Source organism: Eretmochelys imbricata, chromosome 23 (assembly GCF_965152235.1).
Source record: "Eretmochelys imbricata isolate rEreImb1 chromosome 23, rEreImb1.hap1, whole genome shotgun sequence".
NCBI classification, from domain to species: domain Eukaryota; kingdom Metazoa; phylum Chordata; order Testudines; family Cheloniidae; genus Eretmochelys; species Eretmochelys imbricata.
In genome coordinates, this window is record NC_135594.1 from 2,188,902 (window position 1) to 2,215,788 (window position 26,887).

Sequence of the window (26,887 nt, forward strand, 5' to 3'; positions counted from 1 at the left end):
ATGGCTTCCCCGGGGATCACCGTCCGCCTCATCGGCGACCCCAGCGCGGGGCCCCCCCAGGCCGCCCCACACTGGGGGCAGCGGTACCAGGAGCTCAAGAGGCAATGTCTGCGGCGGCAAAGCCTCTTCACCGACCCGCTCTTCGACGCCGTCCCCAGCTCGCTTGGATACTGGCAATTCGGACGTGGGTCTGAGAATATCCAGGGGCTGGAGTGGAAGAGGCCCCAGGTAGGTCAGACGCTTTTGCAGCCAGCCAGCGCTCCCTGCAGGCAGGGCGCCGGGGTCCCCCTGCCACTGGCCCCCTCCCTGAGGAGAGGCAAGATGTGAATCCCCACGAGTCTCCCGAGGATGGGAGGATGCCGCACTGCTGCCTCTGTGGGGTCAGGAAGCAAAGGGAGCCAGGTGCAGTGGGTGGTGTTGTTAGCACCTAGTCTCCCCGGCCGAGATCAGGGCCCCGTCGCGCCGGGCGCTGCCCAGACCCCGGCCGAGATCAGGGCCCCGTTGCGCCGGGCGCTGCCCAGACCCCGGCCAAGATCAGGGCCCCGTCGCGCCGGGCGCTGCCCAGACCCCAGCTGAGATCAGGGCCCCGTCGCGCCGGATGCTGCTGTCACGGAGTCCCCGGGCGATGCTCTGGAACTGCTCCCCATGAAGCCAGTCAGGACTCTGGGGCAGTCGCCTTCCTGTGAGCAGCCTGTCTGCAGGACACACAGCTCACCCGGCTCCACCTTCCTGGGTCTGACCTCGGAGCATTCAGCGTCCTCTGCCCCTCCGTGCGCTTCCCACAGCGAGTCCGCCCAGGCGGGGTCCTGGGGGGGGCCAGGGGGTCCTGCACCCCAACTTCGCAGTCAGATGGGACTCTCGGCCAGCCAGTAAAACAGAGGTTTATTAGACGACAGGAACATGGTCTAACACAGAGCTTGCAGGTGCAGAGAACCGGACCCCTCAGCTGGGTCCATTTTGGGGGGCAGGGAGCCAGACAACCACGTCTGCACTTCACTCCATGTCTCCAGCCAGCCCACAACTGAAACTCCCTCCAGCCCCTCCTCCTCTGGGCTTTGTCCCTTTCCCGGGCCAGGAGGTCACCTGTTTCCTTTGTTCTCCAACCCTTTAGCTCTCACCTTGCAGGGGGGAAGGACCCAGGCCATCAGTGGCCAGGACACAGGGTGTTGGTCATTCTCTGTGTCCAGACCCCTGCACACAACTGCCCTCTAGGGCTCTGCAGTGATCATATACCCTCATCCCTCCACTTAGATACTTAAGAACTGCACAGGGGAAACTGAGGCACCCCCACACTATTCAGAGAAACCATTAAGTACAGTCCCCCTTCGTCACATCTCTCCCCCCTTCGAGATCGAACTGAGCGGGGTCACTTTAGCCAGTGACCTGGGGAAGTTCAAAGCCACCAATGTTCCCATGGATGCCCCAGCATCTCTCCCGTTCCTTGGTAGGAGTTACACCAGGCCCTTCCAGTTTCACGCCCTCCCTTAGGTCGGGGGTGGTTAATAGCACTTGCAGGCCGCATGTGGGAAGGTTTATGCGGGGTTTATGTGGCCTGTGCCCTTTGGCCACCCCAAAACGCCAGGGGGTCAAACTGGGATTGGTTTTCTCCCCAGCAAGCTGGCCAAACGCAGCCACTTGGTTATCGGACTGTTTAACTTTCTTAACAGCTTTCACTTCATCTGAGACCTTCTCAAAGCTATTCACACTGGATCTTTCAACAGGAAAGTCAGTGGATCCATTTACAACAGAAAATTTCTGGTTGTTAGGAACTGAAACTTTCCTGATTAAATCACTTTCACACCCTTCAGTTGCAGTAAACTGCTTGCAAAGACTCCATGAGGATTCCTTTCCCTAGGGCTTTTCTATGCAACAATTCACCCTTCACAGAAATTCTGCTCTTACCCTCTTCACCTAGGGCTTGCTCTAGAGGAACACTTTCCTGAGCAACAACAGACTCTTTCTGGGTCTCTCTTACATCCAGAATCACCTCTGGCCCATCAGGCGGATTCCTACACAATCCCCGTTCAGGCAAACTGACAGACTTCCTAGATAAAAGGTCAGAAGCCTTCTCCTTCCCTTTGCCACACACAAGTTCAGGAATCTTTTCCTTCTTGCTACAGGTTTCCACACCCTCAGTAGGTAACACAATCACACACCTTCATGCTCTCCTTGTGCCCTGGCTAGGATCTCACCCTGATTAGACAGAGTTGCAACACCCTTTCCCAGCCACACACTAGCAACAGGCAAAATACAAGCACCAGAATTGTCTGATCTCTGGGATTTTACATAGACACTAACTGGATGCGACCTAGTTACGGTGCCATTCTCCCGAGCAGACACAAACTTAGGACCCTTCCCTTCCTGGGCTTTAGCTGAATCCAGAACCAACTCTGAGACAACTGCACGACCCTCAACCGTCACAGGCTGAAAGGGCCCTTCTGTCTGCTCTGCAGACAAAGAAGAGCCGGACACACTTTCTCCTTTCCCAGACACACCGCTTGGGATCTCATTCCCCTGGTCCCAGCACACAAGGCTGGTCACAGACAACTGCTTGGAGATCAGGGTAGCTCCCTCCACTGGCAAGTCAATACCCCTGACAGACACAGGCACGTTTCCTTCCCTGTCACACTTCTCCACCCAGCTAACTGGTAAGGTCCAGGGACACTCATCTTCCACTCTCCTCGCCTTCCCACCCTGCTGACTGGACACAGCCATCAGCTCACAAGGCTGCCTAGGCTCATCCAGACTTTCCTTACCCAGCACCTTGCCACTCCCCACAGATCCCCTGCCCTGCCTCTGTCTCCCCCCACTCAGCTGGGGTCTCAGCTCCCCCCGTGCTCAGCGCTGCCCTTGCTGTCCCAGTGGGGGCAGGCAGCGAGCTCGCTGCTTTCCTCACTGCATCAGAGCCAGCGTGAGCCACCTGAACCCCCTCTCCGGTGTGCAAGGGGGGGGGGAGCATCTCTCTGTCCCACCCAGCCCCAGGGGTCTGGTTACAGGCAGGCAGGTAGCCTGAGTCTAGCCGCTCCTCCCCCCTGCCAGCCAGGTCATCTGCATTTTCACTGACCATTTTTCTCTCCGCCGATTGGTTCCCTGGATTCAAATTCAAATCCTTGGCGGTTACAGGAGCAGGGCCTGGATCCTGTCCCAAAGAGACACAATCACCCCACAAAATGGGGCTCGCAGCCGATATCCTGGAGAACCCCAACAACCAGCCAGCCCCACCCCGCCTGGGTCTGCACAGGGATCTGGGCCATGGGCAGGGTGAGGGGCTTCATCCCTGGGACCCTCACACAGTCCCTCCGCATCTAAGGCTGCACCACCCGGGGCCTGACACCAGTTCTCTCTGTCCCAGGATCTCGCCACCCCAGGAATGTCTCCCCATTGACCGTCACCTTCCGCTCCCACTGGGGGTCCAAGGGCCTGGCCCCAGGAGACTCCACACAGACATATAGGCCGGGGCCAGGAGTGGGAGCCTGTCTACCTCCCCACCCATCTGGCTGACGGAGTCTATGGCCTTGGGACCCAGCAAGGGAGCTAGACACTGGGGCTTTTCCGCAGGGTCCCCCTGGTTCAAATCACCAGCCTGCTCAAAGGCAGTGAGGTGGGCATCCCCCCCTCCTTAACCAGGGGCAGCAATTTAGTCCCGAGGTTCCCTGCGGAACTGGCCCCCCGGGGTCTATCCCCACTCACCCCTGGGAGGTCCCCTAGGCCTCTCCGCTCCCCCACCGCCAGTTCATCCTGCTGCTGCTTCTGCAGCTTTCTCGGACTCTCGCTGTCTCTCACAGTCCTCTTGCTCTTTCGGACTCAGCTCCAATCCCGTCCGTCTCCGATCCCCTGATGGGGAACCTGATCGTGAAGACCCTCGTCTGGTTGGGGACAGGAGTCTTGGGGATGCCTGGCTACTACTCCAGCTGCTCCCAGATCCTGCTATAGCCCCATTTGGGGTCAGGAATCTGTTCCTTAGAGCGGTCATCCTCCTCCAGCTGCACGATGAACTGTGCTTTGGTGAACTTCCCAATGCTCAACCCTCCCTTTCTGCACAGGGTTACAGTGTCCTTCTGAAGGAGACGTGACAGGCCATCACTCCGCTCTTCCCAAGTTGCTGTGGACTCATAGGCCTGTGTGCTCTCAGCTCCCCACGGTTTCCAGGGAGAACCCCTAGTGTGCCAGCCCTTCTCGAGGTCACCACCTCTCTGCCAGGGTCGAGTGGCAGACTCCTCCACCCCTTGGACTGCTCACTGCAATCCCCCGGGGAACCCTGTTACTGCAAAAGTCCTTCTCTCTCCCAGGGCCAAGCCGCAGGCTCCTCTGCCCCTGAAACTGCTCACCGCAGTCCCCAGGGGGACCCCATTACTGCACAGTCCTTCTCGCTGGTCACACACTCCCAGGGGTTAACTGCCCCCCGAAACCGCTCCCCTCCTCTTCAGCACGCCTGGTCCTCATCAATCCCCCTTCGTTTTACTGCTCCCCAGTCACTTATTGCAGGAAGCGCCATCCATGGGGTGCAGTACATCCCACTTCTGCCACCAGTTGTCACGGAGTTTGCGGGCGATGCTCTGGAACTGCTCCCCATGAAGCCAGGTAGGACTCTGGGGCAGTCGCCTTCCTGTGAGCAGCCTGTCTGCAGGACACACAGCTCACCCGGCTTCCACCCCCTGGGTCTGACCTCGGAGCATTCAGCCTCCTCTGACCCTCCGTGCGCTTCCCACAGCGAGTCCGCCCAGGCGGGGTCCTGGGGAAGCCAGAGGGTCCTGCCCCCCAACTTCGCAGTCAGACGGGACTCTGAGCCAGCCAGTAAAACAGAGGTTTATTAGACGACAGGAACATGGTCTAACACAGAGCTTGCAGGTGCAGAGAACAGGACCCCTCAGCTGGGTCCATTTTGGGGGGCAGTGAGCTAGACAACCACGTCTGCCCTTCACTCCATGTCTCCAGCCAGCCCCAAACTGAAACTCCCTCCAGCCCCTCCTCCTCTGGGCTTTGTCCCTTTTCCTGGGCCAGGAGGTCACCTGATTCCTTTGTTCTCCAACCCTTTAGCTCTCACCTTGCAGGGGGGAAGGGCCCAGGCCATCCTTGGCCAGGAAACAGGGTGTCGGCCATTCTCTGTGTCCAGACCCCTGCACACACCTGCCCTCTAGGGCTCTGCAATGATCATACACCCTCATCCCACCACCTAGATACTTAAGAACTGCATAGGGGAAACTGAGGCACCCCCACACTATTCAGAGGAACCATTAAGAACAGTCCCCCTTCGTCACAGCTGCCCAGACCCCGACTGAGATCAGGGCCCCGTCACACCAGACGCTGCCCAGACCCCGACCGAGATCAGGGCCCCGTTGTGACGGGCACTGACCAGACGCCCACCGAGACCAGGACCCCGTCACGCTGGGAGCTGCCCAGACTCCAACTGAGATCAGGGCCCTGTCGCACCAGGTGTAGACACACCAAGTGAGAGAGTCCCCACATCTAAGCTGAGCACGGTTAGTCTTGTGGTTAAGACACTGGATGTGGACTCAGGAGATAGGGTTCAAATCCTGGTTAACTGCCCCCGGCGTGTCCTTGGACAAGTTACTGCATCTCTCTGGGCCTCAGTTTCCCTAGCTCCAAAATGGATCTCTAGGAGCTAGTGTAATAAGTAACCACAGCGTCTCGTTCATCGGGAATTGGGACGGCAGAGGGGTGGCTGCAGCAGCCCCGGGCACAAACAAAGCTGTCACTTAACAGGGCAAGAATGCAAGTCTCTAATTAAGAAGGTGACTTGTTTTCTTCGCCTGGAGCTCTCTTCTCAGTCCCTGTTGCAGTATAGGCAGAAGTGTAGCTTCCAGGTTGTTTGCTTTACGATTAGCCAAATGAGAAGCGATTTGTTTTACTAATCAGAAACCGGAGTCGGGCAGAGGTTAGGCTGCCAATTCTTCCTGTACCCAGGTGTGTCTCGCAGTGAGCACTGATCATGAGCTCGCAAGCGCTCCGACTGCTTGAGGCAGGCTCTCACACCATTGTCAAAGGGATCCCAGTACCGAATTGAGTCCAGACCAGGGCTTGAGTTCCACGCAAGATGCGCTGGCAACGATTTGGCCTGGGATGGTGGAAATCTTGCAAGCTCAGCTGCAAATGGGAAATTTCCCATCAGCTGGAATGGACGAAAGGTCCTGAGACCAGCCTAATGCCCCCCCACCCTCCACATCCCATCTCTACTGCGCCCCCACAAGAGTGGCAAGTCGTTTGCGGCTGAAGCTACGGTTGCTAGTGACGAATGCACTGTAAACAGAGGGATGGGAACAGGGCTAGATAGCTTTCAGATGAGAACACTCAGCATCTGTAGGGTTGCCCCTTCTTCTGCCGCTAGTATCCTACTCCTGACACCACTGTTGCCCCTGTGCTGAATGGCAGCAGGTGTCTGGAGCCGGCAGTTTGGCTTCCCATTGCAGGAGAAATCACTGATGTGGAGTGTGTGTCTATTCTAGGTGTAACTTGCTTTATTTACATCCATGCCCCAGTCTTGATGTGAGATGGTCAAACAGCATGCAGGGTGATACCTTGTCCTGGGAATCATAGACCAACGCCAAAGCTCAAGGAGTAACTCTGCCCCAGGAACGGACACTCAACAGTGTGAAAGGCAGAGAGCAAACTACCTGGCTACTCTCCCAGCTCCCTCTCTCCCCAAGCTGCCGCTACACAAAGCCCTTGTGCAAACCCCAAACTACACAGCATGTCTGCAGGAGACTCAAACCCTGCTCGCACACTCAGAACTCGGAAGACCACGTGTAACAGCAGCACCTGGTGACGCCTGCCCTCGCGGTATAAAAAATGACAGTCAACCATTCATTCCCCTCCTGCTGTACAATATCCGTGCTGGACTCTGCTCCTCAAGCCAGAAAGCTCCCTTCTCTATTCTGTCTTGCAGGAAATCTGCAGGTCCCCAAAGTTCGTAGAAGAGGAAATGAGCCGGACTGATGTCGAACAGGGCCAGCTGGGTAAGCACCTTCTCCTCCCCTTCTGAGCGCCCTGCACGTGGTTTCATCTTCCACCTTGGACAATGTGCAAAGAGGTGGGCTGCAAACTTAGCCCCGCCGACAGAGCCCTCACGCCACACGTGGGCAGTAGCTGCACCCTCACAACTGCTGTGCCTTTCCTGTTGGCCCGGAGTGGCACACGTGGGGGACAGCCCTGCTCTCCAGTGGCTAACCCACGTACAGACACGAGAGAGAATTTCCCTGCAGTTTCCTGCCACCACCAGGACAAATCTTACTGAATTAAACTACATTCAATATGGTTTAACATAAGCACCTTAGGAGCTCATTGCATTAGAAATGCCAGCATTTGTGTGTTATTGCAACAGATTAATGCAAACCTTGGAAAGTGTGAAGAGCTTCCAGGGAACAGCTTGCTAAGTAGGTGAACAGAGTTCTGTGGGATGCGAGTCCGTCTCCGAGCCAACGCAGCTGGTTTAGCTGAAGCTCTTAGCACCAAAGGTCGTGGGTTCAAATGATCCAGTGCAACAGAACTGTCCCAATCCACTCACCCCTCCAACAGGCAACTGCTGGTTCCTGGCTGCAGCTGCGTCTCTCACCCTCTACCCACGGCTCATGCAGAGGGTGGTACCCAGAGAGCAAAGCTTTGCACGAGAGGACTATGCTGGCATCTTCCATTTCCAGGTGGGTTGCCCAGCCTGCGGAACCAAAAGGGGGCTGGTCAGGGGAGCTGGCGGATGGTGGTAGACAGAGGGGGTATTTCCCCACCTGGCCGGGGGGTGGGGTGGGGTGGCTAGGGCAGTTGCAGGATGGTAGCCTAGGCTGTGCATTAGGAGTGAAAGGGAGCCTTTACTTCAGGGTTGGCACATTGCGGGGCCCCAGGTGCCGATGCGTTAGGTGCTGTCCAACCTCAACGCAGAAAGACCAAACGGACGAAGGGTCTGATTGTCAGAAGCGAGAGGCACCCACAGCTCAGCCCTGGCCGCTTTCCACACCTCTTGCGTTCTGCTCCATGTCACTCCTTATGCTGTCATGGAAATCTCTCGCTCAGGATGTGCTGTTCACCTTCTCCTAGCCCCTAGTCTCCAACTCCTCCCCCCCAATTGTTTCCAATCTCCCCTAAGTAGCAAGCAGGGTCATTCAGGTCGAGCTCCCAAGCATGCGATGTCCCAGCAAACCGGTGTCCCCTGCCCCCGCCACCCAAAGCATCAATCGGGACTAAGCCAAAACCTTGGCTCTGAACAACCTCAGACGCATGGGGAATTTGGCTCAGAACTTCATGGCACTGACCAGTGGTGCTCTGTGCTGGAGACTTTCCAATATGAGGGTGCTGCTGTGGGGCCAATCCCGGATTGAGGGCCTGACCAAAATTTTGCCATCAAATCCCAAAAAACCTGAAATATTTTGATTTAAAAAATTGCCACCATGGTGCCTCATGGGAATTGTACTTCCAGGGTCTCATGTGCCTGTTCTCCTGCATGGCCAGGGCTCCCAGGTTTGGACTACATCTCCCAGGATGCATCACCATCTTGCCTCTTCGAGGGCGTGTTTCATAGGCCTCCCTGGCCATGGGGCATCATGGGAGATGTAGTCCAACCAGGGGGATTGGCCCATAGAGGAGACTAGGAACACAAGGTGACTGAACAACTCCTCCCATAAGGCACCAGAGTGGCACTGTTGAATGGAAAGGCTTCAGTTCAGTGTTTCTCAACCTTTTGGATACCAGGGACTGGCTTCTGCCTTCCTAAACTGGATCAGGGAGATCTCAGGGACCAACACTATTGGGCTTAATAGTGGAGTCACTGACGGAAACGTATTGACCTTTGGGTCCGGTAGCAGCATGCACTGTGCTAATGGGTTCTTACTCTCCAGTTCTGGCAGTACGGGCAGTGGGTGGATGTGGTGGTTGACGACCGGCTGCCTGTGAAGAACGGAGAACTGGTCTTCGTGCGCTCCTGCCAGAGCAATGAATTCTGGATGCCCCTACTGGAGAAAGCCTATGCCAAGTGAGTTGGCTCATCCCTGCCCTACAGCCGGGTAGCTTTGCCCCCAGCCTTGCATTGCCATGAGACTACGTAGCTGGGGAACAAAGCAATCCTTGGTACTGATGTCGCACTGGCTGGCCAGAGAACTCAGAGAGCCGAGAAAAGGGGGAAAGGTTCATTTTCCCAAGTTGACAGTGGGGGAAACTGAGGCACAGAGCCTGTCCAAAACCACACAGTCACTGGCATAGGCCCCAGGAGTCCTGAGTCCCAACCCCCCCTGCTCTAATCCACCAGACCCCACTCTCCACCTGCAACTGGGCACAGAACCCAGGAGTCTTGCCTCCCAATCCTGCATGCTCCCTTTCTGTTTCCCCTTCCCACTCACTGCCCCAATATCTGTTTCAGGCTCAATGGCTCTTACGAGGCCATGAACGGCGGGTACATGAACGAGGCCTTTGTGGACTTCACGGGCGGGGTCGGCGAAAGCTACCAGCTCAAGATGCCCAACCCAGAGCTCTTCAAGGTTATCCGCGTGGCCCTCAGGAAGAGGTCTCTGATGGGGGCACACATCAAGGTGAGCGTAGGGAGAATCTCTCCTCTCAGCAGCTGATGTAATGCTGGGCCCCCGGTGGAGCACCAGGAGCAAAACTTGAACCCAGGACCTTGGGATCTTAACCAGCTCCTGGCATGTGTGAGGGTTGCACTTCTCCTGTGTGGTTCTGGCTCCTTCTAGTGGTGGCTGGGCCACACAGCTGTTTAGGAGCCTACTATGATGTTGGCTACCAGACCTACACAGACCCTGACCGAAATCAAGGCTCCCGTTGTGCCAGGTGCTGCAGATACCAGCCAAGATCAGGGCCCCATCGGGGCCGGGCGCTGCCCAGCCCCTGGCCGAGATCAGGGCCCCCCATTATGCTAGGTTCTGTGAAATGCAGAGTCCAAAGAGCTGACGTTCTACAGACAAGACAACAGGCAGGATGGGGAATGACCCAGCTGAGTAGCAGAGGTGGGAGTAACACCCTGCGCTCTGAGGGTCCCAGTGCACAATCCTACCCACCAGCCCGTGCTGCTTGCGGTTCCGGCTGGGTTTGGCACACACCGGGGGCGCTTGGCGGGAGTGGGTGTAGCCGGCATGGCAAGGGGACCCCAAGTCTCTCAGCGGAGTACCTTGCCGTAGCGTAGGCAAAGCCTGATTGCGGGGGGGTGTTTCTTCCCTCTCCCCTAGATCTCCCAGAAAGAGGACATGGAGGGACTCACGCCAGAGGGGCTGGTGAAGGGACACGCCTACTCCATAACGGCTGCTCGCAAGGTGGGCCCGTAGCCACCCCTCCTTCCACTGGCTGAGGGAACGCAGAACGTAGTGCCGGGTGGCGCTCGGGGATTCTGGGGGCAGAGACGCAGCCTGGTTAGCTCTGTGAAGCGTATCGCAGGAGCCCCCAAAGGCCCCCAACGAGATCAGAGCCCCATCGTGCCAGGTGCTGCACAGACAATCCCTGCCGCAGTGGGGTTCCACTGTAAACCAGGGAGCCGGCCTGGCCCGCTGCGTCGTCTTCTTTGGGCAGCCACCCCCGGCAGGCGATCAGGCAGTGCAGCGGGGAGATATCCTGGGGGGCTCCCCGCCTGCATGTGGATGTGCAGGTCACATGACACTTTGGTGAGAGCCAACGGCTGGAGGGGGAGCTGGGCCCAGCCTGCACGACAGGACCTGCCGCTGCGGGGTGGGTTTGCTAACTGCCCCCTGCCAGGGCATCCCACCCCTGCCCCCGTGACAGGCTGTCAGGACTCAATCCCCCCCCCCCAAAGGATTTTAGTACATATTGTCTCCCTCTGCTACCTTCCAGTTGCCCATCACTGATCTAACTAGCCCACAAAAGGGTTATTATTCCCATTATACAAATGGGGAAACTGAGGCCAGGGGAGCTCCAGGCAAGCGCCTCAACCATCCTTCGATAATTACCACATCACTGTAGCACCTGGGAGCCTTTCACAGAGCAGAACCCCACAGCGCTAGGCGCTGTACAAACAGAGAACAGAAAGACAGACTGGGGTACCGGCGAAGGATAACACAAGGGTTGACAGGTAGACACAGACAGGGCCCAAGGAAACAATGAGCCATGACTGGTCAGCGTGATGGGCCGGGCAGGGTCCCAGCAACCTTCCTGAATGCCGACCATGTGCCACGATTCAAGCCCGTTTCCCCGCGTGCCTTTGTACAGCTGGATCACAGGGGCAAGAAGTTAAAGCTGCTGCGGCTGAGGAACCCCTGGGGAAAGGTGGAGTGGAACGGCCGGTGGAGCGACCAGTGAGTGTGGGGAAAAGAGTGGGGTGGACCCGAGGGCACACCAGAGTTTTAATGAGGAACACGACAGTGTTCCGACAACTGCTTGCAACATACATCACCCCCAGGCTGTGTTACTTTATGGGTGAGCAGCGATTACACCCAGGGTCTCTGCACTAGGAAACACAAGCCTTCCCAGCCTGAGCTAACAGACCCAGCTCCGTTAGCTTAGTTTCCCGTGCTCACTAGCTCATCACCCCTCTGCAAGCAGCAGCGTACGGGGTGTTGGGGGGCTAATTTCCCACTGGAAGAGAAATCAGGGATGTGGCATCAGGGAATGTTCTCAGTACAACTTATTTATTGACACTAGACATGCCAGTCCTGGAGCAAGGCTGGTCCCACGCGGCACTCAGGTGAGCCCCTCGTTCAGGGATCTCAGCCCCACCATGCGGTTCCCGACTCCACCCCCAAGAGCTGACTTGAGTGAGGGTGGAGCGCAAACTCCCCGGCTGCTTGCCAGAGGGCCTCAAAATGAAATTAATGACAACGCGGTGTTTCTTCAAAGACTGAACCCTTGTTCACACACGAAGAACTTGTAAGGCTGTGTGAAACCTGGTGACTCCCCCCATCACAACTACATGCCTGGAGTGGGACTCTGCATCTCAAAGCACAAGCCTCAGCTGCCAGAGCTAAAGGACCTGAGCCAGTAACTCTGGGGCAGGTGCAGGGTCTATATGGCCCAGACACTGGGTGGCAGAGTCCTGGGTAGCACATCTAACCCCTGCACCCTTCTCCTCTCTGCTTAGCTCCTCGCTGTGGGCAGGGCTGGATCCCCAGCTCCAGAAGAGCCTACAAGTGAGAAAGGAAGACGGGGAATTCTGGTAAGAGACCCAGCCCCACACACAACAAAGGGGACTATTTGGGGGAGCTGATACCGGGGTGGGGGTGGGAAAGGGCAGCGCAGGGCATGTCAAGTATGACAGGCGGCGCTGTTTCGCATTACTAGTGTTATTACCAGTAGCATTATGGTAGTGCCCAGGCCTCCGACCGAGATTGAGGTCCCTGTTATGCCAGGCGCTCCCCAGACCCTGACAAAGATCGGGGCCCTATTGTGCTGGGTGCTGCAAGGACCCTGACCGAGAACAAGGGCCCCGTTGTGCCAGGTGCTGCACAGACCCCAACTGTGATCAGCGCCCGCTTTGTGCTGGGAGCTGCCTCAGAGAAGTTACAGTTGAAATAAACAAACGTTGGGAGGGGAAACTGAGGCACAGGGAGGGGACGCGCCTGGCACAAGATCACCCAGCAGGTCAGTGGCAGGGCTCGGAATAGAACCCAGGTCTTGGGGCTCCCCGTCTGGTGCCCTGGCCTGCTAGATGGAATCCCTGCCATTGCACAGGGATGCAGTAAAGAGACAGGCTAGGCCATGTGTGAGTCTCTACAAGCGTGGGGAGAGAATGGGGCCCAGTCCCCAGCTGGTGTGTAAACTGGTGCAGCTCCACTGGAGTGGACAGGACTGAACTGATTTCTGCCAGCTGGGGAGCTGGGCCGCTGGATCCTGCTCAGAGCCAGGTGCTCCAGGGCTTCCTGACAGACCAGTACTAGTACTACACCTCCCTGCTCTCTCTCTGTCTGTCTCAACGGACAGGATGCAAATGGACGAGTTCCTGCGGTACTTTGATGGCCTGGAGATCTGCAGCCTGACTCCAGACTTGCTGGAAGAGGAGGAGGTGGTCGGCTGGAACGTCCACTCCTTCCAGGGGCGCTGGAGCATCGGCTATACCGCCGGCGGATGCAGGAGCTCGGGCCTTCGAGGTAAAGGCCTCCGCCTGAAGGAGGAGTGGGGAGAGAGACTGGCCCATGAGCCCTCTCATGGTTAGGTCAGGGTGAACAAAGGCTGCTGATCCTCAGCCTGAGCCCCACAGCTTGTCCCCACTGAGAAACCCCCCTGAGACGGAGCACAGAGAGAACTCAACATGTCAGCTGGCCCTGGAATTACAGGGGGCTGCGGGTCGGGATTGAGGGGCTGCAGCAGATCCGGGGAGAGGGGGGGAGGAGGGGGGGGCAGGGCACAAGGAGCCCCTGCAGGAGCCAAGCGGCTGTGTATGGCGGGGGGGCCTGCCGGCTGGTGCACACAGGGGCCTTAGGGGCACAACCTGGGATGGGGTTGGGGGATCAATGACTAGGCAGATCCACAGGGCCTTTTCCACCCACAGCCCCCCACATGGGCTGGGGGGGAGTGGATGCAGCAGGGGGGGGCTGTTGCATGCTGAAGCAATTGCAGGGATTCCTAGGGGTGGGGGAGGTTCTTTGCCCCCCCCCAAAGCATAAAGGGCAATGTTGCCTCCCCCTCTCCCCCTTTCCCCCCACGCCGATGCTGAGACTGAACTGGCCTCGCCCCCTCAGACAACTTCTGGATGAACCCCCAGTACAATGTCCGCCTGCTGGAGGCGGATGAGTCCGACCTGCGGAAGCAGCGCTTGGACCCCAGCTGCACCCTGCTGGTCTCCCTGATGCAGAAGGACCGGCGCCAGGGCAGGAAGAGGGGAAAGGACTTTCTGCCCATTGGCTTTGAGATCCTGAAGGTAAGGGCTGACCCCGGGAAGTGTAAGGGGCCCCGCTCCGCCCTGGGGTCAGCCGGAGCACCTCCCACTGAGCTCACTGGCCCAATACACCAACCCTTCTCTGCCCACCCAGCGGGCTCCATCTAGCTCCTTGCTGGGGCGTCCTCGCCCACGGAGAGTGACAGCCCCAAGGGGATGCCAGCGGCTATGCTACCCGCCCCTGGCCAAGGGGCTTGGGGCAATTGTCCCGCAGCGCTTGGATTTGCAGTGACAGCCAAGGGTGAGACCCTGGCCCCCTTAAATCCAGAGGCAAATAATCCCCCCAGAAGAGTCAACCCTGGGACTGGGGTCAGGGGCGAGGAAGGTGGTATTAGCAAGGGGGATTTGGGTGCTGGGAAGTGGGACAGGTCAAAGAGGAGTGAGACGCCCCAACTGAGGTCAAGGCCCCCTCATGCTGGGCGCTGCCTGGAACCCCACCAAGATCGGGGTGCCGGTTGCACCAGGTGCTGTGCAGAAGTCAAGCGAGACAGCCCCTGAATAGACGGAGGAAGGAGCGTTCTCCTCCACGCGACAGGCGGGGAAGGGAGGCCCAGAGAGACGCGAACTGACCCCCAGTCTCCTGCCTTCACCACAAGGCTGCGGCAGCCTCTTACGGCTTCCTTGAGAAGCCCCGGGCAGGGCAGGGTGGTGCTGTAAGGAAGCTGCCTGCTTCAGTCAGCGGGAATGGAGCAGGTTCTGCATCCCGCTGGGAACCCCGATGCTCCTCGTGAGTGACGCTGTAGGGACGTGGTGTGCGCAGCCCCCTGTCAGAGCCTGCTCTGTGTCCCAGCGGAGGGAGCAGAAGAGCCCTGGGGAGGGAGGGGAGGACCACAGAGACCACCAGGGTTTCTTGCTCAGTCGCTCTCTGCTGTTTTTCTCTTACAGATGCCCAAGGAGGTAACTAGCGAGAGAGAAGCTGGGCTTTCCATCAGCCCTGGCTCTCCGTGCATGGGCCAGACTTTCATCCCAGCTTGTGGCCAGGCGGTTGATTCGCAGAGGTTAAAACACGGGGATGCTGGTGGGGACGGCTCAGAGAGCAGCTTGGGCCATGTTGGGAACTGCGGGAAAGATCAATGAATGGGATCTAAAAGGAGTGAACAGAGCCAGATCCCCGGGTGGTATAAATTGGCGTTGTTCCTTTGGGTGCTGTCAATGGGGCCAGATCGCCAGCCCATCTAAACGGGTGTCACTCCATTGGCTTCCCTGGAACTCAGCTGGTTTGAACTGGCTAGGAGGCAAGCAAACCCAATACCTCTGCAACAACTGGAGCCCGCCCCAGCAGACTACAAGCCCAGTCACTGACCAAGTTCCACACTGACTGGCCCAGACCCTCAGAGTTATTTCGGCACCCAACTCCCACTGATTTCAGACCCATCTCCCCGCAGTACCTGGAGCAGAAGACCATGTCCCAGAGGAGGGCGCTGCTCCAGCCTCTCCATGCTGTGTGTTGGACCTCGCACATCCCTATGAGGGATGTCACCGGCCGCTACAGGCTGCCGCCAGGGGATTATCTCATCATCCCCAGCACTGGCTACCCGATGGAGGAGTGCGATTTCATCCTGCGCATCTTCACGGAGAAGGCACACAAGTTCCTGTGAGTCCCAGCTCCCTGACACCCACGAGCCTTGCAAAGAGAAGCCGTGAATAGGGGTTTGCACGGTGCGGGCTTGGCGCATCCAGTTTAATAGTGCTTTGCACTTTGATGCCCATCGACAGCATGGCTGAGGGGTTAAAGAAGGGACTGGGAGTCAGGACTGTGGGGGCCCTGCCCCAGATGTGTCGGGGAGCGTTTAAGTTAACAATGGGGGGTTATGACTCCTGGGTTCCATTCCCAGCTCTGGGAAGAGAATGGGGGCTAATGGTTAGGCTGGGAGTCAGGACTCCTGGGTTCTTTTCCTGGATCTCCAAGGGAATATTAGCTAGTGGTCAGAGCACAGGGGCTGGGATTCAAGAGACTGGGATTCTTTTCCCAATTCTTCCCCCATCTCCCAGTGTGACCTTGGGCAAGTTGTGTCCCTGCTCTGTGCCTCAGTTACCCCATCCCTACAATGAAGTTAAATACCTAGCTCACCAGAGGGGGTGTGTGACGTCTAATCCACATTATACAGCAGCCTGGTACCTCGAGGCGCTGCATGCATTTCCCATCCGCTGCATGGCGATTCTTTTCAACCCCTGCCACTGCAGAGGGTCTCCTAACACTGGAGCTGGGCAAGGGATCAAACGGGGTGTGGGTGTGGTCCAGTGGGATAGCGCCCTCTATCGGACACCAGGGCAATGGCAGCAGCAGGCGGCGTGGCACAGTTTAAGGCCTCAAATCACCAATGCATTTTAAGCAAGCGCTTAAATCCATCCCTGTTTCGCAAAGCACATGCTTAACTTTAAGCACGTCTAAGCGTATTAAGCATTTGCTCAAGTGCTGTCCCAGAGAGGGCTGCAACGCTGACTCTAAATGGCTAAACAAAAGGAAGATGCTAAAGAAGAGAGAGAGAGAAGGAAAAGAGTAAAGAAAACAACCCGATACTGAGAGGAAGGGATAAGGAGACTCAATTCCCAGGGCTGCCAAAGCGTTCCTCTGTACCATGGGCAAGCCATTCACAGCCTCACTTCCCCCGTCTGTACAATGGGGAGAACAGCACCTCCCGACCTCACAGGTGTATGAGGATAAATACACTAAAGAGGGTGAGACGCTCAGTTCTCCAGTAACAGAGGGCCATCGATCGAAGTACCTCAGATAGACAAATACTGAGTGCCCATCTTAACAAGCTATTGTGTAATATTTTTGTGACTTCCAGGGAAATCGATGATGAAATCAGAGCAGACATGAGACCCCCTCAGGTAACAGCATCTCGGCTAACTTACTGTGGACAGTCACGCTTACCAGTGAAGCACGTTCCATCCCAGCATCTCAATGTGCTTCCGAGGAATTTTCAACACCGTCCTTTCCGCGTCCCCAACGCAGGGCTAAGTCCACTCGCTGGTGAAACACACCTAGCCAGGAAGCACAAAAACCATCAGCCAGCAGCTCTTGAGAACATTCTGCAGGACAAACTCAGCCACTATACATGTGGATTCAGGTGGAGGAAGGGGCAGGGGGTGGGCGGGGTCGGGGAAGGGAGCCTTCTGAAATGTAGCCAGGGTTGTTCCTGGCTGAATGCACGCAGCTGCTGTTAAAGGGATTTATAGATGAACATAAGCCAAAGCTAAGAAAGATAGCAGCCTTTCTTCCGAAATGTAGGTGGGTACACACTGCAATCAACGTGACCACAAGTGTACAGAGGGAGTCGTGCGGACACCATGTTGGATAAACGATATTAACACAGGGCTTGATCCAAGGCTCATTCAAGCCAATGGGATTCTTTCCATTGCCCCAAAGCCCTTTGGGGTGATCCCCTCCGAAAGGAGAATTTAGAGGGTGTGGAATGAAACCAGAAAAGGGAAAAACTAGGGATGTTCTTAATGACGAGACACTACCAGACTGTGCAATTGCTCTTTGCTTCCATCCCGCAGTGGCAGGGTTGGTAACTGAAGCTGTAATTTTTAAGACATTTTGATTTCCATGTAAATCAGGCTGAGGTCAGTTCAGCTCATGCTAACAAGCCTAAGCCAGATGAATTCCGGCTCAGAAATCAGGCAACACTTTCTTAACCGTGCGGGTGATTAGCCACTGGGACAAACTCCCAAGGGGAGTTGTCGTTTCTCCATCTCGCGGTGTCTTCAGATCCAGACCGGACACCGGAAGAGATGCGTTAGCCAAACATACCTTGTTGGGCTCGGTACAGGGGCATCTGGATAAAATGCACTGGCTGGCCAGTGTTATGCAGGAGGTCAGGCGAGATCCTCTAAGGCACCTTTTGGCCTATGAAAAGAAACCAAAACAAGTGTTCACACAGGTCGGTTAATTCAGGTAATTCACCACCTCTTGTCACTCAGCGTGTCGACACTGGTTTTAGCGTGGGAACCTCCTATCTCTAATTTAATACAAGTCATGGCACTTGGGCTGCCCCTTTAGAGTACGGCTACACGGCAGTAAAAGCCCTGCAGCACAGCCGTGGCTGGCTCAGGTCGGCTGACTTAGGCCATGGGGCTAACGGTTGCCGTGTAGATGTTCGGGCTCAGGCTGGCGTCCAGCCCCTGAGACCCCGTGAAGGAGGAGGGTCCCGGAGCTTGGGCTCCATCCCAAGCCTGAATGTCTACACTGCAATTTTTAGCCCCATAGTCCGAGCCTGAGGCAATTGATCTGGGCTCTGAGACACAGTGAGGCAGGGTTTTTTACTGCAGTGTAGACATATGGCTAAGGGCCAGAGAGCTGGGGCTGGCCAGTCCTGTCCTGAAGCAGCACCCCTTTAAGAACAGGGCTTTGGGCCTGGCAGAGGGGAGTATCAGGCATCAGCGAGGACTGGGAAGAGTTGCCAGGAGCAGGGAAGCCCTGGCAAGGGAGACTCTGGTTCAGTGGAAAGTTAGTGACTGGATTTATGCTGAACTGTCCTCTGTCTGGGTTTGTTGAAGGTGTCGGTGCACCAAGACTCTGGGTGTGGTGTTGATTTTCTCCAAAGCTAGGGGGACCAGCCAGCAGCCTACAGTGCTCTTAAACCAAAATGTCCATGCACAGATGGGCACCAAAATAACCGGCGGTGTGAATTACAAGGGATCTGGTTCCGGTTCATGTGTCAATAAGCCCCAAATGGCTGTAAGGAAACGAGTGCGGATTTGTGCATTGACAACCCATTTGCCCCCCATCTGCAGCAGGTTAGAAATGCAAAAGAGAAAAAACAGCCCTAGTATTTTCCGTCGGAGGGACTAAAAACCTAGGAATGATCCGAAACTAAATGGAAAATTGGGGGCATGGTTTTTCCTCAGCCTTTCACGCTGGGGTAGCTTTCCTACCACGTCTCACCCCAATGATCCCTCATTCCTTGGCCCCCTCTAGCGGCACCCAGAGCAGAGCCTCTTGTGTTGCAGGCAAAGATTCCACCGAGTTTCTTCACAGGTGAAAATATTTTAGGCAAAATGCCACAGGCAGCTGGCCTGAAAACCTGACCCTCTTTCCCCAGAGAATCCCCAACGAGGAGGAATTCGAGCAAACCTTCCTGAAGCTTGCAGGACTGGTGAGTGGGGTGGGGAGGATCCTGGGTTTGAATGTTTTGAACGGGATGGGTTATTGGGCTCTTTTTCTACACAGCTGGGCTCTGGATTTCCTACGAACGCTTTGATTTGCTCTTGGGGCCAAGTTCTGACCTCAGATGAACTGAAGCCACACAGGGGTTGCAAGGATGGAAAAGACAACTGGCTATTTCCAGTGTTCTCTATGGGGGGAAATCAATCAATCCAATGGTATTTGTCTGCCCCCCATTAACACAGTATCTGAGCACCCCATGCTCTTTCATATAGATTAGGGTTGTTCAGCTTAGAACAGAGATAGCTAAAGGGGGGGGGGTGGGATATGATAGAGGTCTAGAAAATCACGAACGGTGTGGAAGCAGTGAAAAGAGAAGTGTTATTTGCCCTTTCCCACAATACAAAAACCAGGGGTCACCCAGTAAAATTAATAGGCAGCAGATTTAACACAAACAAGAGGAAGTACTTTTTCGTGCAATGCACAATTAACCTGTGGAACTCATTGCCAGGGGTTGGCCAAAAGTATAACGGGGTTCAAAAAAGAACTGGATAAGTTCATGGAGAACAGATTCACCAATGGCTATTAGCCAAGATGGTCAGGGACACAACCCAATGGTCGGGGCAACCCTACACCTCTGATTGCCAGAAGCCAGGGGTTAATCGTTCCATGATTGCCCTGTTCTGTACACTTCCCCTTAAGCTCTGGTATGGGCCACTGTCAGAGATAGGATCCTGGGCAAGATGGACCCTAGTCTGACCAAGTGTGGCAGCTCTGATGTTCTCATCCCTACCTCGCAGGGGCTGGTAGGAGGAAGTGTGATTACCCCTATTGTACAGTGGGGAAACTGAGGCACAGAGAAGCTAAGTGACTTGCCCAGGTTGACACAGAGTCTGTGGCAAAGCAAGGAATTGACCCCAATACCAGGCTAGCTCGCTGACCCCTGGACCATCCATCCCGCTTCTGGGAAACCCCATTTAAATCCACTTGTGTTGCTTGGTTGGCAGGACAAGCAGATCGACACTGCCAAATTGCAGGATATCCTGAACAAGGTCACGGCAAAGCGTGAGTGCCCCTGCAAAATCACCTCTCCAGGGAACCAGGGAATTGGTTCTACCTTCCCTGCACTCCTTAGCCCTGCTGTCCCAGAGAGGAGCTTTAATCCCAAAACATCCCCGACTCTGTCTGCAACCTCCAACGGACTCAGCTTAGAGGGTGGAAAGTTGGCCTGTCCCAGGCTTTCTCCCTCTCAAGACGGGAAAGGGTCTGGTCACAATGGAAATAAAACAGTTCAGCACCAAGGGAGCCAGTGTTTGACCAGTTCAGACAGGACCTGTCCGGCAGGTGTCTCTGCAGGTGGAACACTTGGCCTTTCCCCCTTGCGAGGTAAGGTAGTACAGTTCTCCTCCTTTGAGGGATGGGGAAACTGAGGCACAGGAGAGGGGAAGTGACATGCGCAAAGTTGCACAGGCAGTCTGCGGCAGAGGCAGGAAGAGAAGCCAGGAGTCCTGGCTCCCAGTCCCCTGCTCTAACCACTGGACAACACAACACACTCTCCCCCGCAACCCCTCCAATCACCATGAGCGAAGAATATCGCTCAGCAGTGGTGACTCCCAGTCCCCTCTCTCTAACCATTAGGTCACATACTGTCCCAGCAGCAGAAATTGAATCCAGGAGGCTTGACACCCTCCGGCCCCCGCCGCCTGCTTCAACCGCTGTATAACACTCTCTGTTCTCTACTGGAAGAGCTGCAAATAGGACCCAGAAGCCCTGATCCCCAACTCCAGTTTCAACCAGTAGACGTTAATCCCCTCCCGACTCCCAACCCCCTCTGTGGAATCCACTTCCTTCCCTGAGCCAAGGACAGAACCCAGCCGTCGTAACTCCCAGACTCCCCTATTCCAACCACTAGACTCCCCTCCCCTCCAGGAGCATGGCAAACACTTCAGGCTGCTTCGGTGCCTCTTGACAGCTGCAGGCCCAGCAAAGATGATGGGCCAAACCCCCGTCTTGCCCACCGTTATGAGATAAGCCTTTATCTAACATCGCCACATGCTTACCTTGCAGAGCGTCAACTGAAGACGAATGGGTTTGGCCTGGACCTCTGCCAGAAGATCATCCAGCACTTTGATGTATCCTTTGGAGAAGAAAACTAGGGTGGGAGATGTTAAGAAGAAAACATCACATGGCCCAGGACAGGGTAACCCCACGACGAGGCCCTGGCATGAGGGAACTCAGCTGTAACTGGGATAGCAATGCTCAGCCTCCGTCTTCTCTTGCTGGCAATGCGTATTACAGATCAAAGGGGCAGATTGGGGTTTGAACCCTGGACCTAGAAGCACGTGCCTACCACTGTGTGAGCTAAAGAAGTTTGTCCCAGCTCCTCAGAGGTACTAAGGCACCTAATTCCCATTGAGATGTAGGGCTTACAGCCCACAGGCGTGAGTTGTAGTAGCCTGATAACCTAGGATGGGTTACCCACAGGCAAAACCGTCCAAAGAGCCACGTTCACCTCATTGCGGAGGATACCCCAATGGGGCTCCCCGTTCTGGGCGCAGCCCACAGACACCAAGCTCTCCATTGCCCTGTGAACGGGGAACGGTGGTGGGAGAACAGGGGAAGTTGAGACAGGCTCCCCTTTGCTACAAAAGCCAGCCGGGCAGGAAACAGGAATCGGAGAGAGCTGCGCATCTCCTCCCGGCGCAGGGCTGGTGTTTTCCCTTCACTGAGCGGCATCAGCGCAGCAAGAGCGGCAAACTGACGCTGCCAGAGTTCAAGCACCTGTGGAGCAAAATTAAAGAATGGGAGGTACGCACGGTGGCAGAAAGTCACAGGTTCGAGTCCCACCCCCCCAGAGTGACGCAGCGGCTGGGTTATTAGCCATGCTGCCCTTCCGGAGAAGCAAACAATCCCCATCTCTGTAGGCTGCCCAGTAAAGGGGCTCCAGGGGATAGGGGAAGATTGGTACTCTTCCAAGCTCTGCCCTTGCGAGTCACCAAAATAAGGCATCGCTCACAGTACGTTGTATGGCTCAGTGAACCTCCCTCCCCGTTCTTAAATCAGGGACGAAATAGTTATCGGACACCTAAATGATCACTGGGCCTCTGCGTTCACCCTTTCCCGAGAGGGACAGAGGCAGTTCACACCTCTCTGAGCTAATGCCTCTGGCACTGGGCTTGATCTTCAGAGCTGCCAAGGGGTCACAACTTCCAGCCAAGTCAGGGAGAGCTGCCGCTTCCCAGCGCTGACTGGGGTCAGAGACCCACAAAATGCACTGACCAGGGGGCTGCATGTGGATTGGGCTCCGTGTAAAACCCTGAATTAGATTCCTCTTGGTGCTGGCCTCTGGCTCAGGGATGGGGCAGGGTGTGATTTCAAGCCTGTGTACTCTCTTGGATCCTAACTCTTCTGCTCCCATTTGACAGGCTGTCTTTATCGAGTATGACGTGGACCTCACAGGGACAATGAACATCCATGAAATGCAGCTGGCGCTGGATGCAGCAGGTAAGGAGAGGGGCGGTGTCAGGAGTTAAAGGAGAGCAGCAGGGAAACGGTTGGGGCTCTGTGACCTCTGTTGGGATGCAGGAACAGCATTGACCACGCCTGCCAAAAGGGTGAAGCCTCAAAGGTGTGGAGGGGTCTAAGGGGAAACAGCAGCTGGCCAGCCGCGGGGGACACTGCTGCAGAGGGATCAAGGGGGAGCCCCCCGACTGTGGAACTCTGCTCAGACATGTGTGAGGATAGAGACAAGGCATACGGTCAGAGAGCTACCCTAAATGGGGGGGGGGTGCAGATCTGAGTGCAAAAATGGGGCTTAACCCTCTGATAAAAAGACCTGGAGGTGTCCCCCACCTCCTCCACCCCGCAACTTGGAAATGCTGCCACCAATTTCTAAAGCGTCGCAGTCATTTCTCAAGCTCAGGAAATGCTGGCCACTGGGGACAGGGAGGGAAACGTGGGGTGCTTGCCTGACCCGCTGTGCAATAGAGTCAGCAATCCTCGAATCAGAGAAACGTCGGGCTGGGAGGGACCTCGAGACGTCATCAACGCCAGCCCCCTCCACTGAGGCTGGGCCGTGTAACCCTAGACCAGCCCTGACCGGGGTCTGTCCAATCCAGTGAAGGGGATCACAAACCTCCCTTGGAAGCCTGTCCCAGAGGTTTACTCCCCTTAGGGTTAGAAAGTTTCTACTTCTATCCAATCTAAATCTCCCCTGCTGCAGATTAAGCCCATCACATCTTGTCCTCCCTTCAGTGGACACGGAGAACAGCTGATCCCCACTCTCTTTATAACAGCCCTTCCTGGCTATTCTCAGGTCCTCCCTCAGTTGTCTTTTCACAAGACTAAACATGCCCAGTGTTTTTAAACTAGGACCAGGAGCCCACACTCTCAGCTCGGCCATGGACCTGTTGGGGGCCTGGGCAAGTCACCCTCCTCCGCCTCTGTTCCCCTCCCCCGTTTCCTCTCTTTAGACTGTATGCTCCTGCCAGGGCTGTTCGTACAGCGCCTGGCACAAATACAAGCAGGAAAAAGCTCTGACACCAGGAGTGCTAAACATTAGCCCCAGGAACTGACCCAGGGCCAGGTCATGGGCACGATGCTTTCATCTTCCATTCAAGAGTTCAAAGCCATTTAGAGTAATTAAATAGGGATTCTCTTAACCTCGCTGCCTCTTTGCCTCTCTGTGAAATCAAGTAACTTGCAAAGGTCACAGTGCTCTCGAGTCCCCACGGCTGTGCTGTAATCCCTAGACCATACAGCCTTTCCAGGACAGAAGGCACCCACTGAGTGCCCCCAGCTTCGAGTAGGTGTCTGTTGAGATATTGAGGCGCGTTAAACTGGAGAAGACAAGATCAGCCTGGGTAATAGCTGCAACAACAAGCCCCGGTGGAAGTCCGAACACCGTGTGAATCTCAGGCTTTCATTGTCCTTTTCGCCCTTTGCACGCAGGTTTCCACTTGAACCACCAGCTGAGGGAGGTCATCACAAGCAAATACCGCGACCGCTACCTGATGATCAACTTCGACAGCTTCCTGTCCTGCATGGTGCAGCTGGAAGCCATCTTCAGTAAGCGCCGTCTCCAGCTAGGGTAACAGATGATGAGCAGCTCCGCCACGAGTGGCTGTGCAGATCCACGCCTCTCCAGCAACAGAGCGACGTGCACAAATCACATGCTAACACTCCCCCAGTGTCAGCAACCATTCGTAACCCATCTTCTCCCCACCTTTCCACTTCAGCCAATCTGTCTCCTCAGAACAAGTCGGGAGAAATACAGCCCTTGCAACATGACCCGGTGGTAAACCGGGTGCTAGCTGGGGGAAGGAGAAGAGATGTAGAATGGAGAATTTTAAAGGGGGCTGAAGGGGAGGGGAAGAGGTTTGAATCCCATGCAGGAGATTCAGAGATGTTAAGACCAGAATGGATCATTCTGACCATCCCAGTCTGTCCCTCCTGTACAGCACAGGCCAGAGATCTCACCCAGCGATCCCTATAGCAAGCCCAGTTTCTTGTTGAATTGGGGTGTGTCTTGTAGCAAGAGATGGGAAGCCAGCATGAGACCAGGCAGCAGAGGGGAGACACTGGAAGAGCAGGGCATGAAGCTTTTGCTCCATGTATTAATCAGTGGGTAACTCCAGCTGCTCATTTAAGAAGAGGATTTAAAAGCAACCTGTGTGGAGGGCCACATGGTTTTGGAAATAGATCTAAACTGGAACAATGGCTCAGAATGCTCCACTTGCTTGAATGTTATGGGCATGCGATGTCAACTATAGGGCATGATGGGACTGCTGAATTTAAACACCGTGGAGTCAGTGATGCAAATTGGGATGTAAGGGCCAAACTTCAGGCTCCTGTGTGCAACAGAGACTGATGTTCCCTGGGTCGGCGTCTCCATTCTGTGCTCACCGAGCAGCCGTTGACACCTGTGCAAAGCGACCACGCCAAGTGAAACCAATTCCAAATGGCAGCACTTGACACCAGCTTTGCACTGGTGCAAACGAGCGTGCACATTGCAGGGCAGAGGAGCATCCTACTGTGTGCACGCAGGCGTTGGGGTGGGAGCGTTACGTGGGCAACAGCTGCCTCCTAAGTCTCGCTTTCTTTTGGTCGTGGCAGGGCAGTGCCGAGCGTATGACAAAACCGGTGATGGGATGATCACCATGACGCAGAAGGAGGTGAGACGCATGGGTTACTGCCTCTCGCTCATAGCGGCTGCTGCTCTTTGCCCCAATGCCAGGCACTGAGCCGAGACCCCTATTCCTTCTGCAGCAGCATTTAGTAAGCCTGAGGCTCATGCTCACGAGCTTCCGTGTTCCGGCTGCCCTGACCTGTTGTGTTGTACCACCCCTCTGCTACACTGCTGGGTCTGGTCGGGATGGGCATGCACCAAACCATCCTCGTAATCCCCCCCTTGTCCTGTCCTTCAAGAGAAGGCATTCGGAGCACCTGTTTAGCAGTGGAAGGAAGAAGGGCTAGTCTGAGCCAAGTAAAGTGCAGACAGGAGCAGGACAAACTTCTCCCACTCAGCTCTGCCGAGTGCCAAGCTACTCCTGGGTCTCTAACAGCTTGGCTGCTACACCTCAATCCTGACACCTACTAGTACAGTTCGGAGATTGCCACACGCAGCCGTGCTGGTGCTCCTCAGTCCCAATCCGCAGCCCCCACTGCTATCTCAGCCCAAGTCCACCTGCAATCCCAAACCACAACCCCTCTCCCCTTCTCGTCCCGTTCCGGGCGTCTTCCCCACAGCTGTGCTTAACTCCCTTGGTCCCGATCAGCCTCCCATCCCTGCTATTACACTCCTGCCTCCATCCCACCACCTCTACCGATGTCCCTCAATCTTGGCTATTCCACCCCAGGCTTCCGACACACAGATCTGCCAATGCTGTCCATCACCATACTGCCCTTTCGGGCTTGGGCATATCTTGGACAAACCGTGCCAGCCATTACTCCGGTGGCAAAGGACTAGCATGTTTACCCAATGCATCACTCAGCCGCCACGGTAGGGCCCCACTGAACACTCTGCAGTGGGTAGAATTGCTTCCTGACCCACCCCAGAGTATAAAAAACGCTAGTGAATTCTGCCCTACCCCTTGCTTTTCTCTTTCCTATGACCCATGCAACCATCTTTCCTAAAGCAGCTTCCAGTGGGGGGTTCTGTTTGGCAGCACTTATCTTGACACACAGCATCAAAGATACACAAAGACTTGGGTTGCCTGCTAAATGGTTCGGTTTTGTTTCTGCCTTTCAGTGGCTGGAGCTTGCTACCCTCACCTAACCTGGAAGAACGGACAGAATCATCTCCCGGGAGGATCAGCAACAAATACCTAACAAGAGGCAATAAAAAACAAACAAACATCAATTAAGGGGGATGCATTAGGAGAAATTGAATAGATAATGTTGCACTAATCATTTTGCACTAATCCATAGCATTCAAGGCTCGAAAGGATCATTAGATCATCTAGTTTGATTTTCCGTATCACACAGGCCAGAGTAGTTCAGTGTTATCTCTGTATTAAGCCAAATAATTTGTCTGGCTAAAGTCTCTCTTCCAGAGAGTCAGCCATGATCTGAAGTCTTTAAGAAATGCAGAATCTGCCACTTTCCTTGGGAGTTCATTCCCATGGTTAATCACCCTCCCTGTTAATCTCCCTTCCTTCTAACTCTGATTTGTGTGGATTTAACTTCCCGCCATTCGTTCTTGTTCCGCCTGTCTCTGCTAGATTAAAGAGCCCTTTAGCAATATGAAATTTTCTCCCCAGGAAGGTACTTATACACCATAATCAAGTCACCTCTTGATCTTCTCAATACACTAAACAGATCAACCTCCTTAAGTCTCTCATTGTAAAGTGTTTTTTCCAGCCCTGGAATCATTTTTGTGGCTCTTTGCACTTTCTCCAAATATACCTGAACTGGTTCATCTCTTGGGATGAAGCAGGTTC

General features: G+C 55.4%; 1 protein-coding gene across 1 annotated transcript; it reads left to right on the plus strand.

Annotated features, from left to right (window-relative positions):
* CAPN12 (calpain 12) lies at positions 1 to 26,223 on the plus strand. Its single transcript, XM_077840748.1, has 21 exons — positions 1 to 228; positions 6,905 to 6,974; positions 7,534 to 7,655; positions 8,844 to 8,977; positions 9,362 to 9,530; positions 10,182 to 10,265; positions 11,173 to 11,258; positions 12,041 to 12,115; positions 12,880 to 13,046; positions 13,638 to 13,816; positions 14,720 to 14,731; positions 15,220 to 15,428; positions 16,627 to 16,669; positions 18,886 to 18,939; positions 19,955 to 20,012; positions 21,015 to 21,079; positions 21,654 to 21,755; positions 22,373 to 22,451; positions 23,898 to 24,014; positions 25,062 to 25,120; positions 26,197 to 26,223. Exons 1-21 carry the CDS (start codon positions 1 to 3, stop codon positions 26,221 to 26,223), a joined length of 2,139 nt encoding a protein of 712 aa, XP_077696874.1.
* Positions 26,224 to 26,887: the final 664 nt, after the last annotated feature.